The following is a 17,292-nucleotide window of genomic DNA, read 5'->3' on the forward strand; positions in this document are numbered from 1 at the left end:
AAGGGCGGAGGCGGGCTGGAGTTGAAGCATAGCTTGTTTAATTTTTATACATTTTTTTGTTTGTCTTTTTTTTTTTCTTTTATTTTTTTTTTTGTGTCAGTTTTTTGTTTTTTGTTTTTTTCTTCTTTTTTGTCTCTTTTTCTCTTTTTTGCATAGGGGAAGGGGGGAAAAAAAAAACCAACAACAAAACAAAAAAGAAAAACCAAAAACAAACCCCCAAAAAAAACCCAAAACAAAAGAAACATAGCAAAACAAAAAAGAAAACAAAACAAAAAAAACCCCAAAATCCATAGTCACGGTCAGTAACTGGTATGTAGGCGGGAGCGGCGGCTATCGGTAATGGCTGCGTACAATGGTATAATCAAATATCGTGAAGCACCAGGGAGGCGAGTGGGGGGCTCGGGGGGGTCATGCAGGGGCTGAGGTGGGGGGGGACACAGCCAGGGGGGTCCCGGCCCCGGCTCGCGGCCCTGGTGCGCTCGGCGGGTGTGTAACGGCTGCGGCAAGCGAGAAGCGAGAATCGGCTAACTAGTAAAATATAACTGCGGGGGGGGGCAGCACCCAGCGCCCCGCGGGGTGGGGAGGGGGGACCCCCCGAAAAGGCGGGCGGGGGCAGCCGGCGGCGCGGAGGCACTGCGGCGGGATTTTTGGTATGGGTGTGAGTCGTGGTCCTGCCGGCTGCCGCCTCGACACCTTTTTGGGGCGGTTTCTCTCCTTTTGCCGCTCTTTGTCCGGGGGCGGGTTCTGTCCCCCGCCTCCGGCCTCACCGCCGTGCGCGGCACCCGTGGGCGCTGCTGCGGGGGGGCACCCGTGGGCGCTGCCTTCCCCGGCTGGCGGCGGGAGCCCGGGGACAGAAAGCAGCAATTCCAAACTCATAGTACAAAAAAAAAAAAAAAAAAAAAAAAGAAACAAAACAACAACAAACAAGACACATATATATATATATATATATATGGGATTTTATATATATATATATATTTCTTTGCGTTTTAAAGTACCTTAACTGTGTGTTGGCCCGCAGGGACCTGCGCCCACCTCCGGCCCCTGCAGCCCCATATATATATATGTGGAGAGATATATATATATATATATGTACAGGTTATTTTTTTTTTTTAATTTATTTATAGGTCACAAGGACTATTTTTAATTAATTTTTTAAACCGACAAGCCTGACTAAAAACCCTCTAGGAGAGACTGTAGTGCATGAAACCCCCGAAGGCCCCCGGGCGCAGTGATTGTCGAGTGGACCCCCCCATGTCCCCCCGGAGCACCCCCAGTCATGGGGTCCCCTCCTGCTCTGCACCCACCCCAACTGTGGTCACTGAGCCCAAAGGCCACGAGGAGATAAAAAAAGGGACAACGATTTAAACAAACAAACAAAAAAATTAGTGGTCGTCCCCCGTTCCCGCGCGGCCAGTGCCCCCAGGGAAGGTCTGGGGGGGTTTTGCATATTCCCTTTGGGCAGAGCTGGGGGTGCAGCCCGGGGTGGGGGTGCCGGGGGGAGCAGTGCAAAGACCCGGGGGAGCTCCCCGGATCCCCAAGGGAAAGTCTCAGCCCAACTCCCCCCCTGCTGCCGCTCTCCGGGCTGGGGGAGCGTCAAGTTGATTATTAATAGGTTTTTTGCTTTTTTTTTTTTTTTTTTTTTTTTAACGTTTTAAGGTGCTTTTCTTGCCAAGGGTGGGTTTTGGGGGGCTCGGCCGTGCTGCAGGCCCCAGGGGTAAAGGCAGTGAAGTGGGGGGAGGCCGGAGGGGACCCCAGCTGGTGCCCCCGCGGGGCCGGGGGTTCCTCGGGCAGGGCCAGGCCCAGGGGCGCCCGCGCCCCTCGCCCCCCAGGCCCCGTCTCGCCGGGGCACGGACGGGGGGCTGCCCGGGTGCCCCCGCTGCCTGTCACTGCTCACCACTGAGAAATGCTTTTTAAAATTTTGTTTGTTTGTTTTTGTTTTGCTTTGAGCTGATCCTGTCCTAGCCTTAAAACCTTTTTTTTTTTTTTTTTTAATTTTCATATATATATATATATTTTTTTTTAATTCTATTTTTTAAATTTCTTTTCCCCCAACTGGACACTAACCTCCTGCTCTCCACGTTGCATTGTCCTTGCAGAAATCAATACTGCACCTTGCATAAAGAGGAGTCTCCCAAGGATGTTCCCCTGCCCTGTGGGACCCCCAACAAACTGCACCGATGGGCGAGACCCCGGTGGGACATGACCCCCCCCACCTCCCACTAATACTTTTGGACACCAAAAAAAAAAAAAGTTGGTGACGACGTTTCTTCATTACAAAGCAGCAGCGACACGCGGTGCCACCCGCCCATTGGTGACATGGCCCACATCGGTCCTCAGCCTCGGGGGGCTGGGGGTGTCTCTCTCCAGCTGGTGGGATGCTTGGGATTTAAGGCAAATTCTGGACTTTTTTGGGGGTGTCGGGCCCCCGCTTGGCAGTTGGTGCAGCTGGGAACAAAGTGACGGTGAGAGGGACCCTCGGCACGTTCCCGGCTGCGCCAGCCAGACCCTGGAGGTGAAGCCGATGGGGACGGAGGTGGGGGGGGCTGCGACTCCCCCGACACCAGCTCGGGTGGGGGGGCACAGCTACATTCTCACGGTTCCATTCCTGTCACAAGAGCAGCTGGACTCAGCCCTCCTGGCCCTGCGCCCCTTGAATACCAATCAAAAAGGGTGGGGGCCCCCAAGGTGTGTGGGGGGGGGCTGCTGTGGCCCCCCCATAAGAGCTCAGCCATGGGGGGCTCCATCCCCAGTCCTCCCCACGGGGACCCCGACCGCATCCTCGTCCATCCCACTGTGCCCGGACGCCTGGGTTCCCCCAAGCATTATTGGGGGGCTCTGACCCGGGGGTAGGAGCCCTGTTGCCTCCCGCCTCGCTGCCTTTGGTTGCTGTAAGCAGAAAAATAAAATAAAGACCCCAAAAAAAGGGAAAGAAGAAAAAAAAAAAAAAAAAAAAAGAAAAAGAGAGAGGCAAAGCAAACGGGTGGCTGGACCCCCCCACAGCCCCCCCGGCCAGGCCCCCCCTCGCCGAGCGGCTATTGCATATTCCGGTGTGTTGGCGCAGAGGATGCATCGGTATTACCAACTGGAAGACATTTCTGAGGGGGGAAATTGGTTAAAAAATAATAATAATAGAGAGAAAAGGGACTTTTCCGGCTGAGAAGAAGCCATGCAGGAGGCGAGGTGGGGGCAGCCGCCCCCGGCCCCCCGGGAGCCCCAGGCATGCAGCGACTCCCTCGCGCTGATATCGGGTCCAGTAATACTTAGTCTTCGAAGGCAAGGCACATCATGTGGTATAAAATTTCGTGCAAATTAGGAAAACATGGATTGTTTTTTTCTCGTGTGTTGGTTTTTTTTTTTTTTTGCGGCCTTTTTTTTCTTTTATACAGATTTTTTTTCCTCTTTTTTTTTTTTTCTCTTTTGCTGAAGGGGGAAGGTAGAGCCGGTTAATACAGTCTGCCATGCACAGCATCAGCCATCCGCGGCTGGGTTGAGCCAGGTCACCAGATCCTGTTAAAGCACCATGCAGTTTATTTGTCTTTTTTTTTTTTTGTCTCTTTTTTTTTTTTTTAATGTGTTTCTTTTCTCAGATCTTTTTTTAAAAAAACAGGTTTCCCTCTCCGCCAAGCGCCTTTTTTTTTTTTTTTTTCCTCCTTGTTTTTGGTGGGTTTTCTCCTTTTCTTGTCCTTTTTGATGATGTTTTTGTCTCCCGGGATTTCTCGCGTCAGCCCTTTCCTGGTGCGGTGCGGCGGGCGGGCAGGATCCGGCCTCGCTGTGCCGTCCCGGGCGGGGAGCAGGGGGTGCGGGGGCCGCGGGGATGGGGGATGCAGTGCCGGTGGTCCATGGGGTGGCTGTGGGGCCAGGATGGGGGCCAGGCGGGTGGTGGCGCTGGCCTCGGTGACATCCCCTGCTCCTGGACACCCCAGGGTGGCTTCTCTCTGTCAGGACCTGCGGGGTATCCCCTGGGGTGTGGGGACAGGCCTGGGACCGCTCTCCTCTGTGGTTGCCACCATCCTGTTGGAGATGCCGGGTGCCTTCGTCATTTTCCTCGTCCTCACCTCGGCCGCTGCGTGGGTCCCTCTGCTGTAAGGCACGTCCCCGAGTCTCCATCCCGGCCGCGTCACCATCCGTGGGACGGGGACAGCCAGGGGCTTCCTGCAGCGCTGCCCCGGCTGCGGGCTCCTTCGGGGTGCAGTTCAGGCACTTGACACAGGGCCAGGGGCTCCGTGGGGCTGGCTCTGCCCTCGCCCTCGCTACGACTGCTTTTCTCCATCCTTTTGTATTAAAAAAAAACCCAAAAAACCAAAACAACCCCAAAACCCCAAGCCAGCCATCCCAGCAAGCCAGTGCTGGGGGCTCCACCTTGTCCTCCTCCTCCTCCTCCTTTTTTGTGATTTTTTTTTTTTTTTTTTTTTGATGATTCCCTCTTAAAAGTGCATTTCCTACAAAATGTGCAACACGAGCGCACCCTCTCCTCGCCATCCACCTGGTACCTGTCCACAGGAATGCATAGCTCAGACACATGGACACGCCCCCGCCACGGCCCCATGGACCCCCCGGCATGGGGACATGCAGGGGGAGACAGGGACACACGTGGGGACGCGCGGGGCTGGGGTGGGTGCACACAGGGGGTGAGGAAGGTGTTGAAGAGCGACGGTGACCAGTGCCCTGGCCTGACGGTGGCAGCCTGGGTCCCGCTGGGGCTGTGGTACAAGCGTCCCTATGTCGTGTCCCCAACAGGAATCGGGGTGCCACTGCCACTGTGACCGCCCCAGCTGTGCCCACGCATCCTCTGTGGCCCGAACCCCCCCGTCCTGTGACACCCGTTGTGCCAAGCTGAGCTGGCCACCATGTCACTGTACCACCACATCACTGCGTCACCTCACCACCGTGTCACCACGTCACCGTGTCACTGCAGCACGGCGTCACCCATCCCACGGCGCTTTCACGGCAGTGGCATCACCACAGCCGCATCTGGCGGGAACCCCCTCATCCGCGGTGCCCCTGCCCCCGCACCCCCCGGCCCGGGGACCATCCAAAAGTCTGTGTGGGGTGCGGGAGGGGGACGCGGGGGAGGTAGCGGTGGGGGGGGGGTTGTTCATTTTTACTCACTTAGAGGCAAGAATGGGAGAGTCAAGAGCAGTTTGTACATCCAACCCTCCGGCGAGTGGCCGGCCGGGCTCTGGCGCTGCAGCCCTGCTGCCGCTCGGGGAGGCATCGCTGGCACGAGTTGCGTCAGTCAGGTCTCGGCGCAGCGCTGGACGACAGGGCAAATCATAGTGTTTTTTTCTTTCTTTTTTTTCTTTTGTCTTGTTTTTCGGTTTTGTGTGGTTTTTTTTTCTTTTTTTGTTTTCTGGTTCCTTGTTTTCTGGCATATCGCTGGGGTGGGGGGAGGGTCCTCCTGGCGTGGATTGTTGTTTTGTTTGTTTTTGTTTTGTTTTGTTTTTTTCTTTTTAAAAAAGTTTGACCTTTTTCCTTCTTTCTTTCCCTCGCTCTTTCCTCCGGGTGTGGGGTTTGCTTGTCGTCGTCATCATCATTATCATCGTTGAGTCTGCGCTCTCCGTCGTCACCGCAAGGCTGGGCCTGGTGCTCGGGGACGGGGATGTTCCTCTGGGGGTGCCTAAAGCAGAGGAGAAGGGAGGCGAAGGGGCAGCACAGCGGCGGTTATCCGAGGTACCAGGACTGCCAGGAGAGAAGAGAGAAGCTGGTGTTAGCACTCTGAGCTGCGGAGCCACTCTGAGCACCTGGTGCGTCACCCCCACCGTGAGACAGCTGTCCCCGCACTGTCACCCTGCCCAGCTCGCCTTGCTGCCCTGCACGGGGCTGGCGGCCCCACTCCTGCACTGAGTTTGTCAGTCCTCTGCACCGACGCCACCTGTGTCCCCCTTGGTGGCTGATCCCTCTGCACCTCCACAGCGAAGGCAATGTTCCCCAGGGAATGGTCCTAGGGACAGGTTGGGGGTGACAGGGCTGAGGACCCCTCAGGGTGGCCCCCTGCCACCCTCCTATTTTCTCCCCACCCAGCCCCAAGTTCAAGTTCGTCCACGATTACCTCATGTCTGGTTTCCGTTGGCAACGAGACAGCTCAAGGCCGCGGCTTCCCTTAACCCTTCGCGGCCCTGCCACATATGACCTGAGAACTGCAGGTCTCAGCTGCTCCTCTCAGGGACACGAGACGCCACTTTCTTTCCCCCGTGCCTCAGTTTCCCCACATAGAGCATCCCTGAGCCCTAAAGAGGCTCCTAGAGTGTGACTAGACATGCACACACAGGGACAGGGACCCTGGAGTCCTGGAGGTGCGAGTGGCTGTGACACCTGGGGGCTTGGGGGCGCAGGGACCCCAGTATCCTGCTCCCCTGGGGCTCTCCCGCTGCTGCCCCATGTCTCCTCTTTAGGGACCCAAAGGCCCCAGGGTGCCCACCCCACTGTGCTCTGCCTATGTGTAGGATTGGGGAAACTGAGGCACGGGGGAAAGAAAGTGGTGTCCCATGTCCCTGAGAGGAGTAGCTGTTGCCAGAGCTGGGCCCCCAGTGCTTGCCCCCTGCAATGGCACAGCACCCTTGGGTGCCCCATGGCACAGCTGGTGGTCCCCAAGTGCTCGCACCCTGGCACAGAACAGCACCCCGGGTGCCCTATGGCACAGCTCTGTGCCCTGAGCACTCACCCTCAGCGGGTGCAGCACCCTGGGGTGCTCCTGGCACAGCGCCAACCAGACGCCCATTCCCTGCCCTGGCACCGGCGGCACCCCCTGCGCAGGGCTGCAGCCTCCCGGAGCCGCCCCCGCTGGGACCGCTGAGGCCGGCCAACTCAAATCACAAGCGAAGCGAGGTGCTGGCACTCCTGCCCCGGCCCCATGGTACTCCCCACGGCGCTGGCACCAGCTCACAAATTACTGGTGAAAAAATACACAGGACTAATGAAAAGCCCCTGCAAAGGCGCACGCCACGTCCTGCTGCAGCTGGAGCGGCCGGCAGCCACAGCCAGGCAAGAGCAGGGTCCCTGTGCCCACCTGGAGAGGGGCACATGGCCCCGGTGTCCCTCGTTCGGGGATGCTGTGGGCACCTGGGATGCCCGGCTGTGCCACGGTGCCAGGCAGTGCGCTGCTGGAGGCTGGAGAGGTGAGTGAGGTGCCAGGTGTGGGCACTGCAGTGACCTCCCTCTGCCCTGGGGGACCCTTGGTGGTCCCAAGCCACCAGCAGTGCCTGAGGCCCTGGCACAGGGTACCGGGTGGCAATGCCCATGGTGGGGATGCCCACAGTGGTGGTGTCAAGGCAGCGATGCCCACAGCAGCAATGCCCACCATGGCAATGCCAGGGCAGCGATGCCATGGTGGTGATGCCCACGGTGGCAGTGCCGACAGCTGTTACGCCCGTGTTAGCTATGCCCACAGCAGTTATGCCCATGACAGCGATGCCCCTGGTGGCAACACCCACAGTGGCAATTCCCATGGGAGCAATACCCATGGCAATGATGCCACTGCAGCCACACCACGGCAGCAATGCCACAGCAGCGATGCTCATGACGGTGATGCGCACGACAGCCATACCCATGGTGGCGACGTCCATGGCAGTGATGCTATGCTGGCAATGCCCATCATGGCAATGCCTATGGTGGCAATGCCCATGGTGGCAATACCACAGCAGCAATGCCATGGTGGGGACGCCCATGTCAGCAACACCATGGCACTGATACCACGACGGTGATGCCCGCAACGGCCAATGCCCACGGCGGCGATGCCCATGACGATGCCACAGCGGCGGTGCCTGGGGCGAGGGCAAGAAGGTCCCCCCAGCAACATCCCCCTCTCACCTGTGCCTGATAGATACTCCCAGGATCCCTTGGTCCTAATCCCACGAAGGAACGGTTCGCAGGGGGCGTGCCTGGTGCAGAGTAGGCTGGGGAACAAACGAGAGCTCGTTAACGGGGCTACTGGTGGCATCACCATTGTCCCCCCAAGGGCCAAGCCCGGCCCACTCTCTGGCACTGCTGGGACAGGAGTCCTGGGCACCTGGAGCTGGTGGCTGGGCAATGTCCCCGGCTGCGCCCCAGCAGCAGGCGAGCAGAGGCCAAAGGACACCGTGTCCAAGGCGGTGCCACCCGTGCTGGCATCTGTTGGAGGGCCAGCTTCAGGGGGATGGCTGGCTGGAGGGGCAGGACACCCCCAGGGTGCCAGCGTAGGCAGGTACTCCTCTGCTGTGGCAGTGTTTTGGCTTCCTGAGCGGAGCTGCCATGGGGTGAGGGCAATGGGAGCCACCAGCTCCACTCGCCACATCCCTCCGCTGCCACCTCCACCACCCAGCGGGGGTCCAGCAGTGGGACCCCGGGCCCCGCTGAGCTCCTGGGCTCAGCCCCATGGGAGCCAGGGGAGCACAGGGGGCTTGGAGCCAGCTGGCCTCTGCGCCCCTTAGGGACTGCACGCATCCCTCCCTGAGCGTGGGGGGGACTGGCACTGCCCAGGTTCCTCTGCGTGGCCCCATCGCTGGCCTGGCCACACCAGCCCAAGCTCTCCCCTTCACATCGTCCGGGCTTTGATTTCTTCACGCTACCTGGCCTTGACACCCACCAACTGGTGGCACCCAGGAGTGGCCTGTCCCCTGGGGACAGTGCGCCCAGGCAGGGCTCAACCCTGTGGGGATGTGTCAGCCTCTCAGGATACTGGAAAGTGTCCTATGGGCACAGCAGGACGGGAACAGGGATAACCCCCTTGCAGAGTGTGGTGATGGCACAGTGTCCCACAGCTGTAATGCGCCCCAATGCCAGCCCATGGGCAACGCCAGCATCTCCCCTCTGAGGTCCCAGGCCCAGCGCTCCAAAATTCTCCTGGCCAAGGCGCTGAAGACCCCAAGGTGGAGCAGAGCTCATCAGCCACCACTACTAACGAAGGCTCCCCAGGCACCTCCTGCCAAGGGCTCTGGTGGGCCTGCACAAAGTCCTTGAAACCATGTCACTTCACAACCCCTGACCGGATTGGGGTCACCAGTGCTGGGGACCCCCGTGGCAGCAAGACGATGGCAGACCTGTGTGATGCAGCCAGGCACGCTGCCCCCAGCCCCAGCGCCACACCCATGCTGGCTGGTCCCTGCGTCACCGGCAGCACCACCACTAACAGCCAGTGGGGAAACTGAGGCACAGAAAGGCAACAGCCTCCCCCACAAGCCCTGCCTGTGCTGGGGGGATTTGGGCAGGACATCAGCTTGGGGAGTCCTGTCATGGCTCCGCTCCTGGTCCCCCAGCCATCTCAGAGGGATGTGGGGCTCAGGCTGGTCCCTGGGACCAGCATGGTACCCCCTGGCTTGGGGGACACAACAGCAGCCTGCCCAAACCCTGCCCGCTCCGACCTGCCTGAGACCCAGCAAACTCACTGTGTGCTGGCTGCCGCCCTCTCCCCGGCTGCAGGGAGGCCACCTCCGCCAACGCCCCCCTGGTGGCACCAAGACTAGATGGGGGACTTTGGGGGCTGTGAGAGGAGCGTCCAGCCAGGCCGGGGAGAGGGGTGGGCGCCACGGGGTGCTTACTGGGTGATGTCGGTGAGGTCGTCCCTCCCTCGGTAGTTGTCGTGGTGGATTTGGTGTCAGGAGAGACGGCCAAGCGGGGCATGCCGGGGGGAGGTGGCGGCGCCAGCATCTGCGTGGGCAGGTAGTGGCTGGGCACTTTCACTTGACCACTTCCATTTAACTGGGGACACAACACAGACAGAAAAACAAACAGCACAAGCCATTAGGAAGCACGCGCAGCACCGGCAAAGCCGGCCCGGTGAGCCTCTGGTGCAACCCGGCACGGAGCATCCCTCACCGCTTACACGAGTTTGTTGGGTCTCAGAGCAGCCCTGAACGATCGGCGCCAGCGACAGGGAAATCACGGCGGTGCAGGGGGTTGGGGTGGGCTTGCGAGGGCGGCGCATGCTGGAGCCGGGGTGCTGTGCCCTCTCTCTGTGGCGGCGGGAGGCCTTTGAAGCGCTCACCTGTGGGCAAGGGGCACCCCACGGTGGCAGCGCAGCACCAGCTTTCAATGGCTCCTGTTCCAGCACCCTGACCCAGCGAGGGACTGATCCAAATCTGGCCTCTGCCAGCCCAGCACTGAGCCACTGTGCGGGGGAAGAGCAGCCATGACCCTCACCCTGGCATCAGGCCTTGCTGGCGAGGAGCAGCTGGGCAGAGCTCAGATGGTCTCCCAGAGACCCTTCACATCCGGGGGGCAGAGCGGGGTGCAAGAGGGCACAAGAGCGGGAATATGGCCACCCCCAAACCCCATCTTCGGGCACAAAGGGAGCCTGCGGACATGGGTGTACAGGGTGGTGAGCGCACAGGGTGCTGGGTGCACTGTGCGCTGTGCGTGGGGTGCGTGGGGGTGCATGGGGTGCTGGGTGCACTGTGCGCTGTGCGTGGGGTGCGGGGTGTGTGGGGTGCATGGGGTGTGGGGTGCACAGGGTGCTGGGTGCACGGGGTGCTGGGTGCACTGTGTGCTATGTGTGTGGGGTATGGGGTGCTGGGGTAAGGGAAGGTACGCAGCAGCACAGTTTGGCCCTGCCACCCTGTAGGGATGCCAGGGGACACAGCACAGTGGCAGGGCTGATGGGTCACCAGCCGGCTGTGCGGATGGATGGGGAACGCAGAGCCCGTCGCTCTCCCAGGCACGCTGGCGGACGGTGGCTTTTCGGCGACAGTCACAGATCCCGCGCTGGACACCTCGCTCCCACCAGACACCCCCAGCCCCAGCTGATGCCTCAGCCCTGGCACCCACCGCCCTGTCTCCCCTACGAGGTGGCGCCTGGTACTGCGCCAGGGGAAGGCACCTTCATCGCCGGAGAAACCAGATGCCAACACTGACCAGGTGCAGCGGCGCTCCCAAACCAACGCAAGGCACCAGCCAGAGTGGCTCAGCCCCAGCCACAGCGGTAAGAACAGCCTTCCAGGCTGCGTGCTGGCACCTGGATGCCACCAGAGCACCCTTACACCCTACATGCGGCGGCGGTGGTGGCAGTGATGGCGGTGGCAGCGGTTGATCCAGGGAATGCCTCTCTGGTGGCCCGGCTGGCAGCAGCCCCCAGCGCCCCACGGCGAGGTTGGTGATGGGATGCAGGGATAGGGCTGGATCCTTACCGGTCCGGGCTGCTGGTTGGACGGGTCGCAGGCCAGTGAGACGAGATCTTTCAGCGGGTCCTGCGGGTTGAGATGAGGCGGGTACCGAATGGCCGTGTGGGGGAAGTAGGTGGAGGCCGTCTGGGGGAGGATGGAGGTGGTGGGGAAATGCAGCGCAGATGACGGGTGTGGGCTTCGAGTGATACCTGTGGGAGAGAGCAGAAGGGGGGACCCACCAGTGTCACTGCAAGCAGGCCGCTGCGCTGGCACCCAGCCCACTTGCCTGCTCGCTCCATGCCTCAGTTTCCCTGCCAGGATACTCACCGCTGTGCACCGCGATGACAGGACGGTGGTGCTGTGTGAAACTGCTCAGCCGGGGCGAAGAGTCCTGTGGTGATGGGCTGTTGAAGGGCGATTTGTCCATCTCTGTCTTCTTCACGGTGGGGGAGATGCCTGGGGAAAGTGGGGCATAGTGTCAGGCCCTGGCACCCACTGCAGGACCCCAAAGTCCTGGGGCTGCTGCCAGCCCGGCCTGGGGTTGGGGTGCTCATTCCTGGGGTGAGGGTCACCCCGGGGACAGGCATGGGGAGGGTGCGTGTGTGTTTGTGTGAACAGGTCCGTGCATGTGCAGGAGGGTGTGTGGGCATCTCCAGGTATGGATATGTGCATGTGTGTGCACCAGCGTGATCGTGTGTTCACGCATGTGTGTGTATGCAGGTGCACACAGCTCTGCCTGTGTGTGCGCTCCCACCCCAGCTGCACAAGTGGGTGTCCGTCTGTGACCCTGCAGCCCGCACTTGGCACCCACCTCCCCTGGCACCCTGGGGCTGGGGGACACGTCCTGCCGGCACAAGGCGCTCCCAGGGAGGCAGAAGGGTGCCAGTTCGGGGGAGACACCTCCAGGGACATGCAGCCCCAGCACCCAGGACTCCCACACAACACCGGACACCTGGGTCCCCGAGGGCCACCCTGGGGCATGGGGCAGCGTGGGAGGGGGCAGCGGGCATGTTAATCCCCCGCCACTGTGGCTTTAGCTCTGGCCATTGGGCTCAGGCCCGGTAATGGGTTTAGCCCCTTCTCAGCCAGGGGTTAGGAGGATTTCCAAGAACATCCTGTACGAGATCGCCGTAACACCTCTGCCACCATGGCTGAGCACCCCCCGCCACCCCCCTCATCCCTGCCCTGGATCAGGCCTCTGGTGGAGGACAGGGATGCCCCTGCATGGCCCCCTCCCACTGTAAACACTTGCACATCCACCTGCAACACTTTGTGAAGGGGGTCACATCTCCCCTGGGACCCTCCTGCCCTCCCACCTGACCCCGAGAGCACCAGCCCCATGGGGACTGAGATGGGGCACAGTCTCCAGCACACCCGGGGCACCGTCCCAGGGGAGGACTTGCTTTCCCCAAGCCTCCTTCCAACAGAATCAGTGCCTCTAGCCCCCCCAGCCAGGCACCCCCAGGCTGGGCTGGGGGGCTGGGACAGATCCTGCCCTGTTGTTGGGGGCACAGGGAGGCAGGATAAGAGCCAAGGGGGGAGAAAGAGGAGTGGTTCCTTTGCCTGCAGCTCCATAAAGGCAGGCCGGGGCGTGGGAGCCACCGTGCCGGCCCTGCAGCATCGCTTTAATTAGCCCAGCCCCCCCCTTTTTCTTAATGAACAGCTAATTGGGGCTGTCTAGACAGGAAAGGAAAAAAAAACGCCAAGCAAGAAAGCAAGCTGCCTGTAGCGCCAGCAGCTGGCGTGGGGCTGGGAGAGGCTGGTGTGGGGCTGGGGCACCAGAATGGCCCCATAGCAAACACTATAGCACCTGTGCTTAAAGGGAGGAGGAATCCTGTGGCAACATCGTGGTACCTACAGAGAGCCTGTGCCTACAAGGGCGGGACCATAGCAACACCAGAACACCCATAGAGATGCGATGCCTAAATTGGGGACCCTGTAACAGTACCATGGCACCTATAGAGAGCCTGTGCCTTGATGGGGGGCTCTATAGCAACGCGATAGCCTTCAATGAAAAGCAGTGACTTGTTGAGGGGCCCTATAGCAACATCACAGCACCTATAGCCAGCTCGTGCTTAGGCCTGGGGGCCCTATAGCAATACCATGGCATATACAGAGTGCCCGAGCTTTCACAGAGGAGGAAGGTGTGACAGTGACATCCACAGAGAACCGCTGAGTTGGCTGGGGGCCCTTATAGGGAGGCCCCTATAGAGAGGCACCTACCCCCTTCCATGTCTTCCGTCCAGTTGCGGCTGCTGCTGGTGGGGGAGTTGGAGGAGGTGTAGTACTCGCCCCCTGGGCTGGTGTCGATGTCATCCTCCATGGACCCCGACTTGTGCCGTTTGCTCCTGGGAGACAGGGAAGGGATCATCAGCAGTTCGCAGCAGGATCCAGTCTCCCCTCACCTCCTCCACAGTGAGGTGGCCAGCAGCCTGCGGCTGTGCTCATCCTGGCCCTGGCATCCCCCTGGCACAGCCCCGGCATCCCCCTGGCTTCCCCCTGGTGTGGCCCTGGCATCGCCCCTGGTGGCACTTACCCGCTGGAGGAGGTGCTGGGCAGCGTCCTCCTCATGCCAGTGCTGGAGGGGTTCAGGTCATAGGCCAGGTGGCCCTGAAGCTCCCCCAGGGAGAAGTTTGGCCCTGTGCCTGTCACCACCGGCGCTGATGGGAGAGAAGGGGATCAGGGGGGACCTGGCATTGCCCCCACCCGGCAGGGAGGGGAGCCCCAGCCTGCAGCTGGGATGGGGAGCTGTCAGGATGCTGCCGTGCCCAGGCAGCAGGATTGGGGTTGTGGCATCACAGTGGCACTCACTTCGGGACACTTGGATGAGCTCAGTGACGTTGAACACCCCCGAGGTGACGAAGCTTTCCTGGAAGTCTGTTGAATCTGCGCAGGAGAGAGGAGGGAGTGATGGGGGTGGGACAGGACCATCCCTCCTGCCCTGCACTGTTTTGTGGCAATGCTCAAGGGCACCACAGCTTCTTCACATCCCTTGTAATGCCACCCATGCCCCCTTCACAACGGGCTTTGCTCCACTTCCCTCTCCCAGCAAGGAACCACCCTGACTGGTCCTCTCTGCTGAGGACACCCTGGGGCTGCCCTGTGCCTCAGCTTCCCTGCAGCTGAGAGTGACGGCAGGGCTGGGGGCTGCACCCTCACCATGGGACCCCATGACAGCTGCTGTCCCCAAGGGACATGGCCCCAGTGGGGCTGCGCTGGCTGTGGAACAAGGCTGAGGCCATGCCCAGCTCATCGCAGGTGCCAGGCAGTGGCTGGCTGGGCCTGGGGGCACCGGAGCAGCTGGCAGGAGCTGCTGGCATGGGGACCATGACTGCCTGTTGAGGGGGCCACCTCTGCCTCAGGGACCCTGGGGATGGGCTCGGGTGTCCCTTGACCTCTTGCCTGAGCCCTGCCTGTCCCGCTCACCTAGAGTGATGGGTTTGCTGTCCTCCTGGTCTGAGCCGATGCCTGTCCGGGGGCTGCTGCTCTGCTCTGCATCTGCAAGAGGAAAAAAACACCGGGGTGAGCCACCCCATGCCGGTATGAGCCAGGGATGCCTGCTGGCTGACCGCCGCGGCGGCCTCCCTCGCTGCTCTGCTTTTGGGGGGAAGTGAGGCACAGTCTGGCCAGCGGCTCCCACCCCACAGGAGAATCACGACCAAGCCAGCACAGCCCCAGCCACCAGGGAAGAATCACTGAGTGTCCCTCCTTGTGACAGCCTGCCAGTGACAGGAATGGGGACGCTCTGGTGCTGGCACACAGGATATGGGCACTGCTCCCCACAGGAGGGAAACCCACAGCACTTGACCTGCCCAAGGCAGGGTGACGGCCACCTGGCCCTGCTCCTGTCTCCCCTACTCCCTCCAGCCGCTGCCGTGACCCATCCGTGCCTCGCCGGGCGGCGTCACCCTGGCTGGGCATCACCCTCACTGCCCCATGGCACCTTGTCCTGCCTCCCCCAGCCCCCGCGGAGGGCAGCAGGGCCCCGAGGGAGCACCCGCTCCGACCTCCAAAGCCTCCACCATCCCCACTCCATCTTGGCTAAAAATAACCCAGCTCAGACGCTGAGCTCAGCGGCATCAGCATGGCCCGGCACGGCCCGGCACGGCCTGGCACGGCCATGCATCCTCTGGCTCCCCGTGCCCCACCAGGCCCTGAGCCGCACTCGGGACCATCCTTCACCCCTGGCACAGGCTCGGCCGTGCACCCCTCACCCAAAGCCCTTTCAAAACTTTTGCTGTGTATTTCTTCCCCTCTTCGTCTTTCCTCCAGCTCCTCCATCCTCCTCCTCCTCCATCCTCCTCCTCCTCCCACTCTTTGGCCTTCAGTGTTTCTCTTTCACAGCTTTGGCTGATGCTGGGAAAGGGCTGCGACAATCCAAACACCACCATCAAAACAGAGCGGTCGCCGCTGCCAGCCCGCCTGCTGCGGCTTGGGTTTTTTTCCTTTTCTTTCCTCTTTTTCTCCCCCTTTTCCTCCCCCCTGCCCTGTGCTCCCCCCCAGTCCCTTGCGCAGATGTGGCTCCTGGGACGGTTATTTTTGGCTGGCCAGGCCAAGGTCTGTGAGCAGGGACTGTGCCACCCCCCACCCGACCCATCACATGCCTCCCGCGCCACCCCTGGGGGTGCCTGATGTCAATGCCAAACGCAGCCATTTTGTCTCCCTCCCCAGTTGCTGGCGTTCCTCCCCACCCTTTCCCCACGCTGGCCTGGCAACCCTTCCACGCCAGCGGCCCTGCAGCATCCCTCCCCAGCGCCACATCCCGCTGCCAGCCACCCTGTGCCCAGGCCTGCCTGCGCGCTTGCCCGAACACTTGGCTTCCTCCAGGCAGCCATTTTAGGGAGCAGAGATTCCCCCAGCAAAGGGTGTGGGGATTTCTCCCCCTACTTGTTTCATTTTTTTTTTCCCCTTCTTTTTTCCCATTTTGAAAGCTGCTGCGCGCCGAAGTGTGCGGGAGCGGGTGGTGGGAGTGAGCGGGGCACAAGCAAACAACGCGAGGGGACGAGCGGCGGCAGGGACCCCCCGCATGCCCGTGGGTACTGCGGGGCCGGACACGGCCCTTCCTCAGCTCTTAAAACAACAAATCTCACAGCGGCTCTGGAAGTGGTTAGCAGTGGAGCCCAGCCAAGGCACGGGGCGGTGTCTGGCGGTTACAGCCCCAAGGCCGGCCCAGCTCCCCGCACCCACCCCTGCTGTTGCCTCGGGGCTCCCCAGACTCCGCTCTCCCCGGGGACGCAGCCGCCAGCCTGCCCCTGGGGGTGCTCGGCCATTAGGAACCCCCCGGGCTGTGCCCTCACCCGGCAGCCTCTGAAGTGCCATGCATGGCCCTTGGCTTGGCAAATAGAACCTCCCACGATTGCTCACCATGAGACATGCTGCATGGACCCCGCTCGCCCCGAGATGCTCCACGTGGCCCCTGCTCACCCCAGGTTAGCCCACACGGACCTCTCCTCACCCCCAGCTTACCCCATGTGGACCTTCTTCCTCAGTACCCAATACCCCACATGGCAGCTTTGCTCTCCTAGGACATCTGGCACAGCCACCCCCTCCTGGACCCTGTTCTCCCAGGACACCCGGCAGGGCCACTCACTCACCCTGGGTACTCCCCTGGGTACCCTCCACGTCCCCACACCCTCCCGCCAGCATCCCCCTGACCCAGTACTGCTGACATCACCCCACCCACCCCTGACCCGGTGGTCACCCCAGGGGCCTCCCCCGACCCGAGCACCACAGTCCCAGCCACGGCACCCCAAGGTGCATGGGGGACTTTCCCAAGCTCTGAGGTCTGGCAGCAGGACTGTTCCCTCCCAGCACTCCCGTGTCCCCACTGACAAAGACGTGGGCACGAGGACAGGGGCCGTGGGCTCCATGCCCCCCCCGGCTGCCAGCAATCCTCATGGCTGGGCCAGACAAGCTCGCCAGCAGATTTCTGGCTGCCTCCTCCGGCACAGCGCAGCCGGGCCAAACTCTGCTCTCACCGCCATGTGATGGCTGCCTGCAGCCGGCTGGCGTGCACTAAAATGGCGAAGGGATCACCGGGCTCCGGGGGCGGCTCTACTCTCCCCAAAGGACATTTTGAGGGTGGACCAAAACCAGCACCCAACAAGTGGGTTGGCCACATTGGGAAGGTGAAAGAAGTCTGGGGAGCCCCCCGCACCCCCCAGCCTCACTGACAGGGGGCATCCTGCACCATTTGCACTGCCGGGGCCAGGATGGG

General features: G+C 61.2%; 1 protein-coding gene across 4 annotated transcripts in view; it reads right to left on the bottom strand.

Annotated features, from left to right (window-relative positions):
• Positions 1-74: 74 nt before the first annotated feature.
• Positions 75-17,292, bottom strand: part of NFIC (nuclear factor I C) — a 46,152-nt gene continuing 28,934 nt past the window's right edge. For 2 of the 4 annotated variants that reach the window (XM_065652717.1, XM_065652716.1), the window contains exons 3-11: positions 14,502-14,573; positions 13,887-13,961; positions 13,612-13,735; positions 13,299-13,423; positions 11,403-11,531; positions 11,100-11,284; positions 9,516-9,675; positions 7,810-7,895; positions 75-5,682 (exon numbers count right to left, since the gene is read on the bottom strand). In XM_065652717.1, the coding sequence (XP_065508789.1) occupies positions 5,665-5,682; positions 7,810-7,895; positions 9,516-9,675; positions 11,100-11,284; positions 11,403-11,531; positions 13,299-13,423; positions 13,612-13,735; positions 13,887-13,961; positions 14,502-14,573 (974 nt within the window). In that variant the 3' untranslated portion in view covers positions 75-5,664. The remainder of the gene's footprint in view (positions 5,683-7,809; positions 7,896-9,515; positions 9,676-11,099; positions 11,285-11,402; positions 11,532-13,298; positions 13,424-13,611; positions 13,736-13,886; positions 13,962-14,501; positions 14,574-17,292) is intronic. The other 2 variants (XM_065652718.1, XM_065652719.1) reach the window with 2 other exon arrangements.

The sequence above is a fragment of the Caloenas nicobarica genome, chromosome 27, assembly GCF_036013445.1.
Source record: "Caloenas nicobarica isolate bCalNic1 chromosome 27, bCalNic1.hap1, whole genome shotgun sequence".
Lineage (NCBI taxonomy): Eukaryota > Metazoa > Chordata > Aves > Columbiformes > Columbidae > Caloenas > Caloenas nicobarica.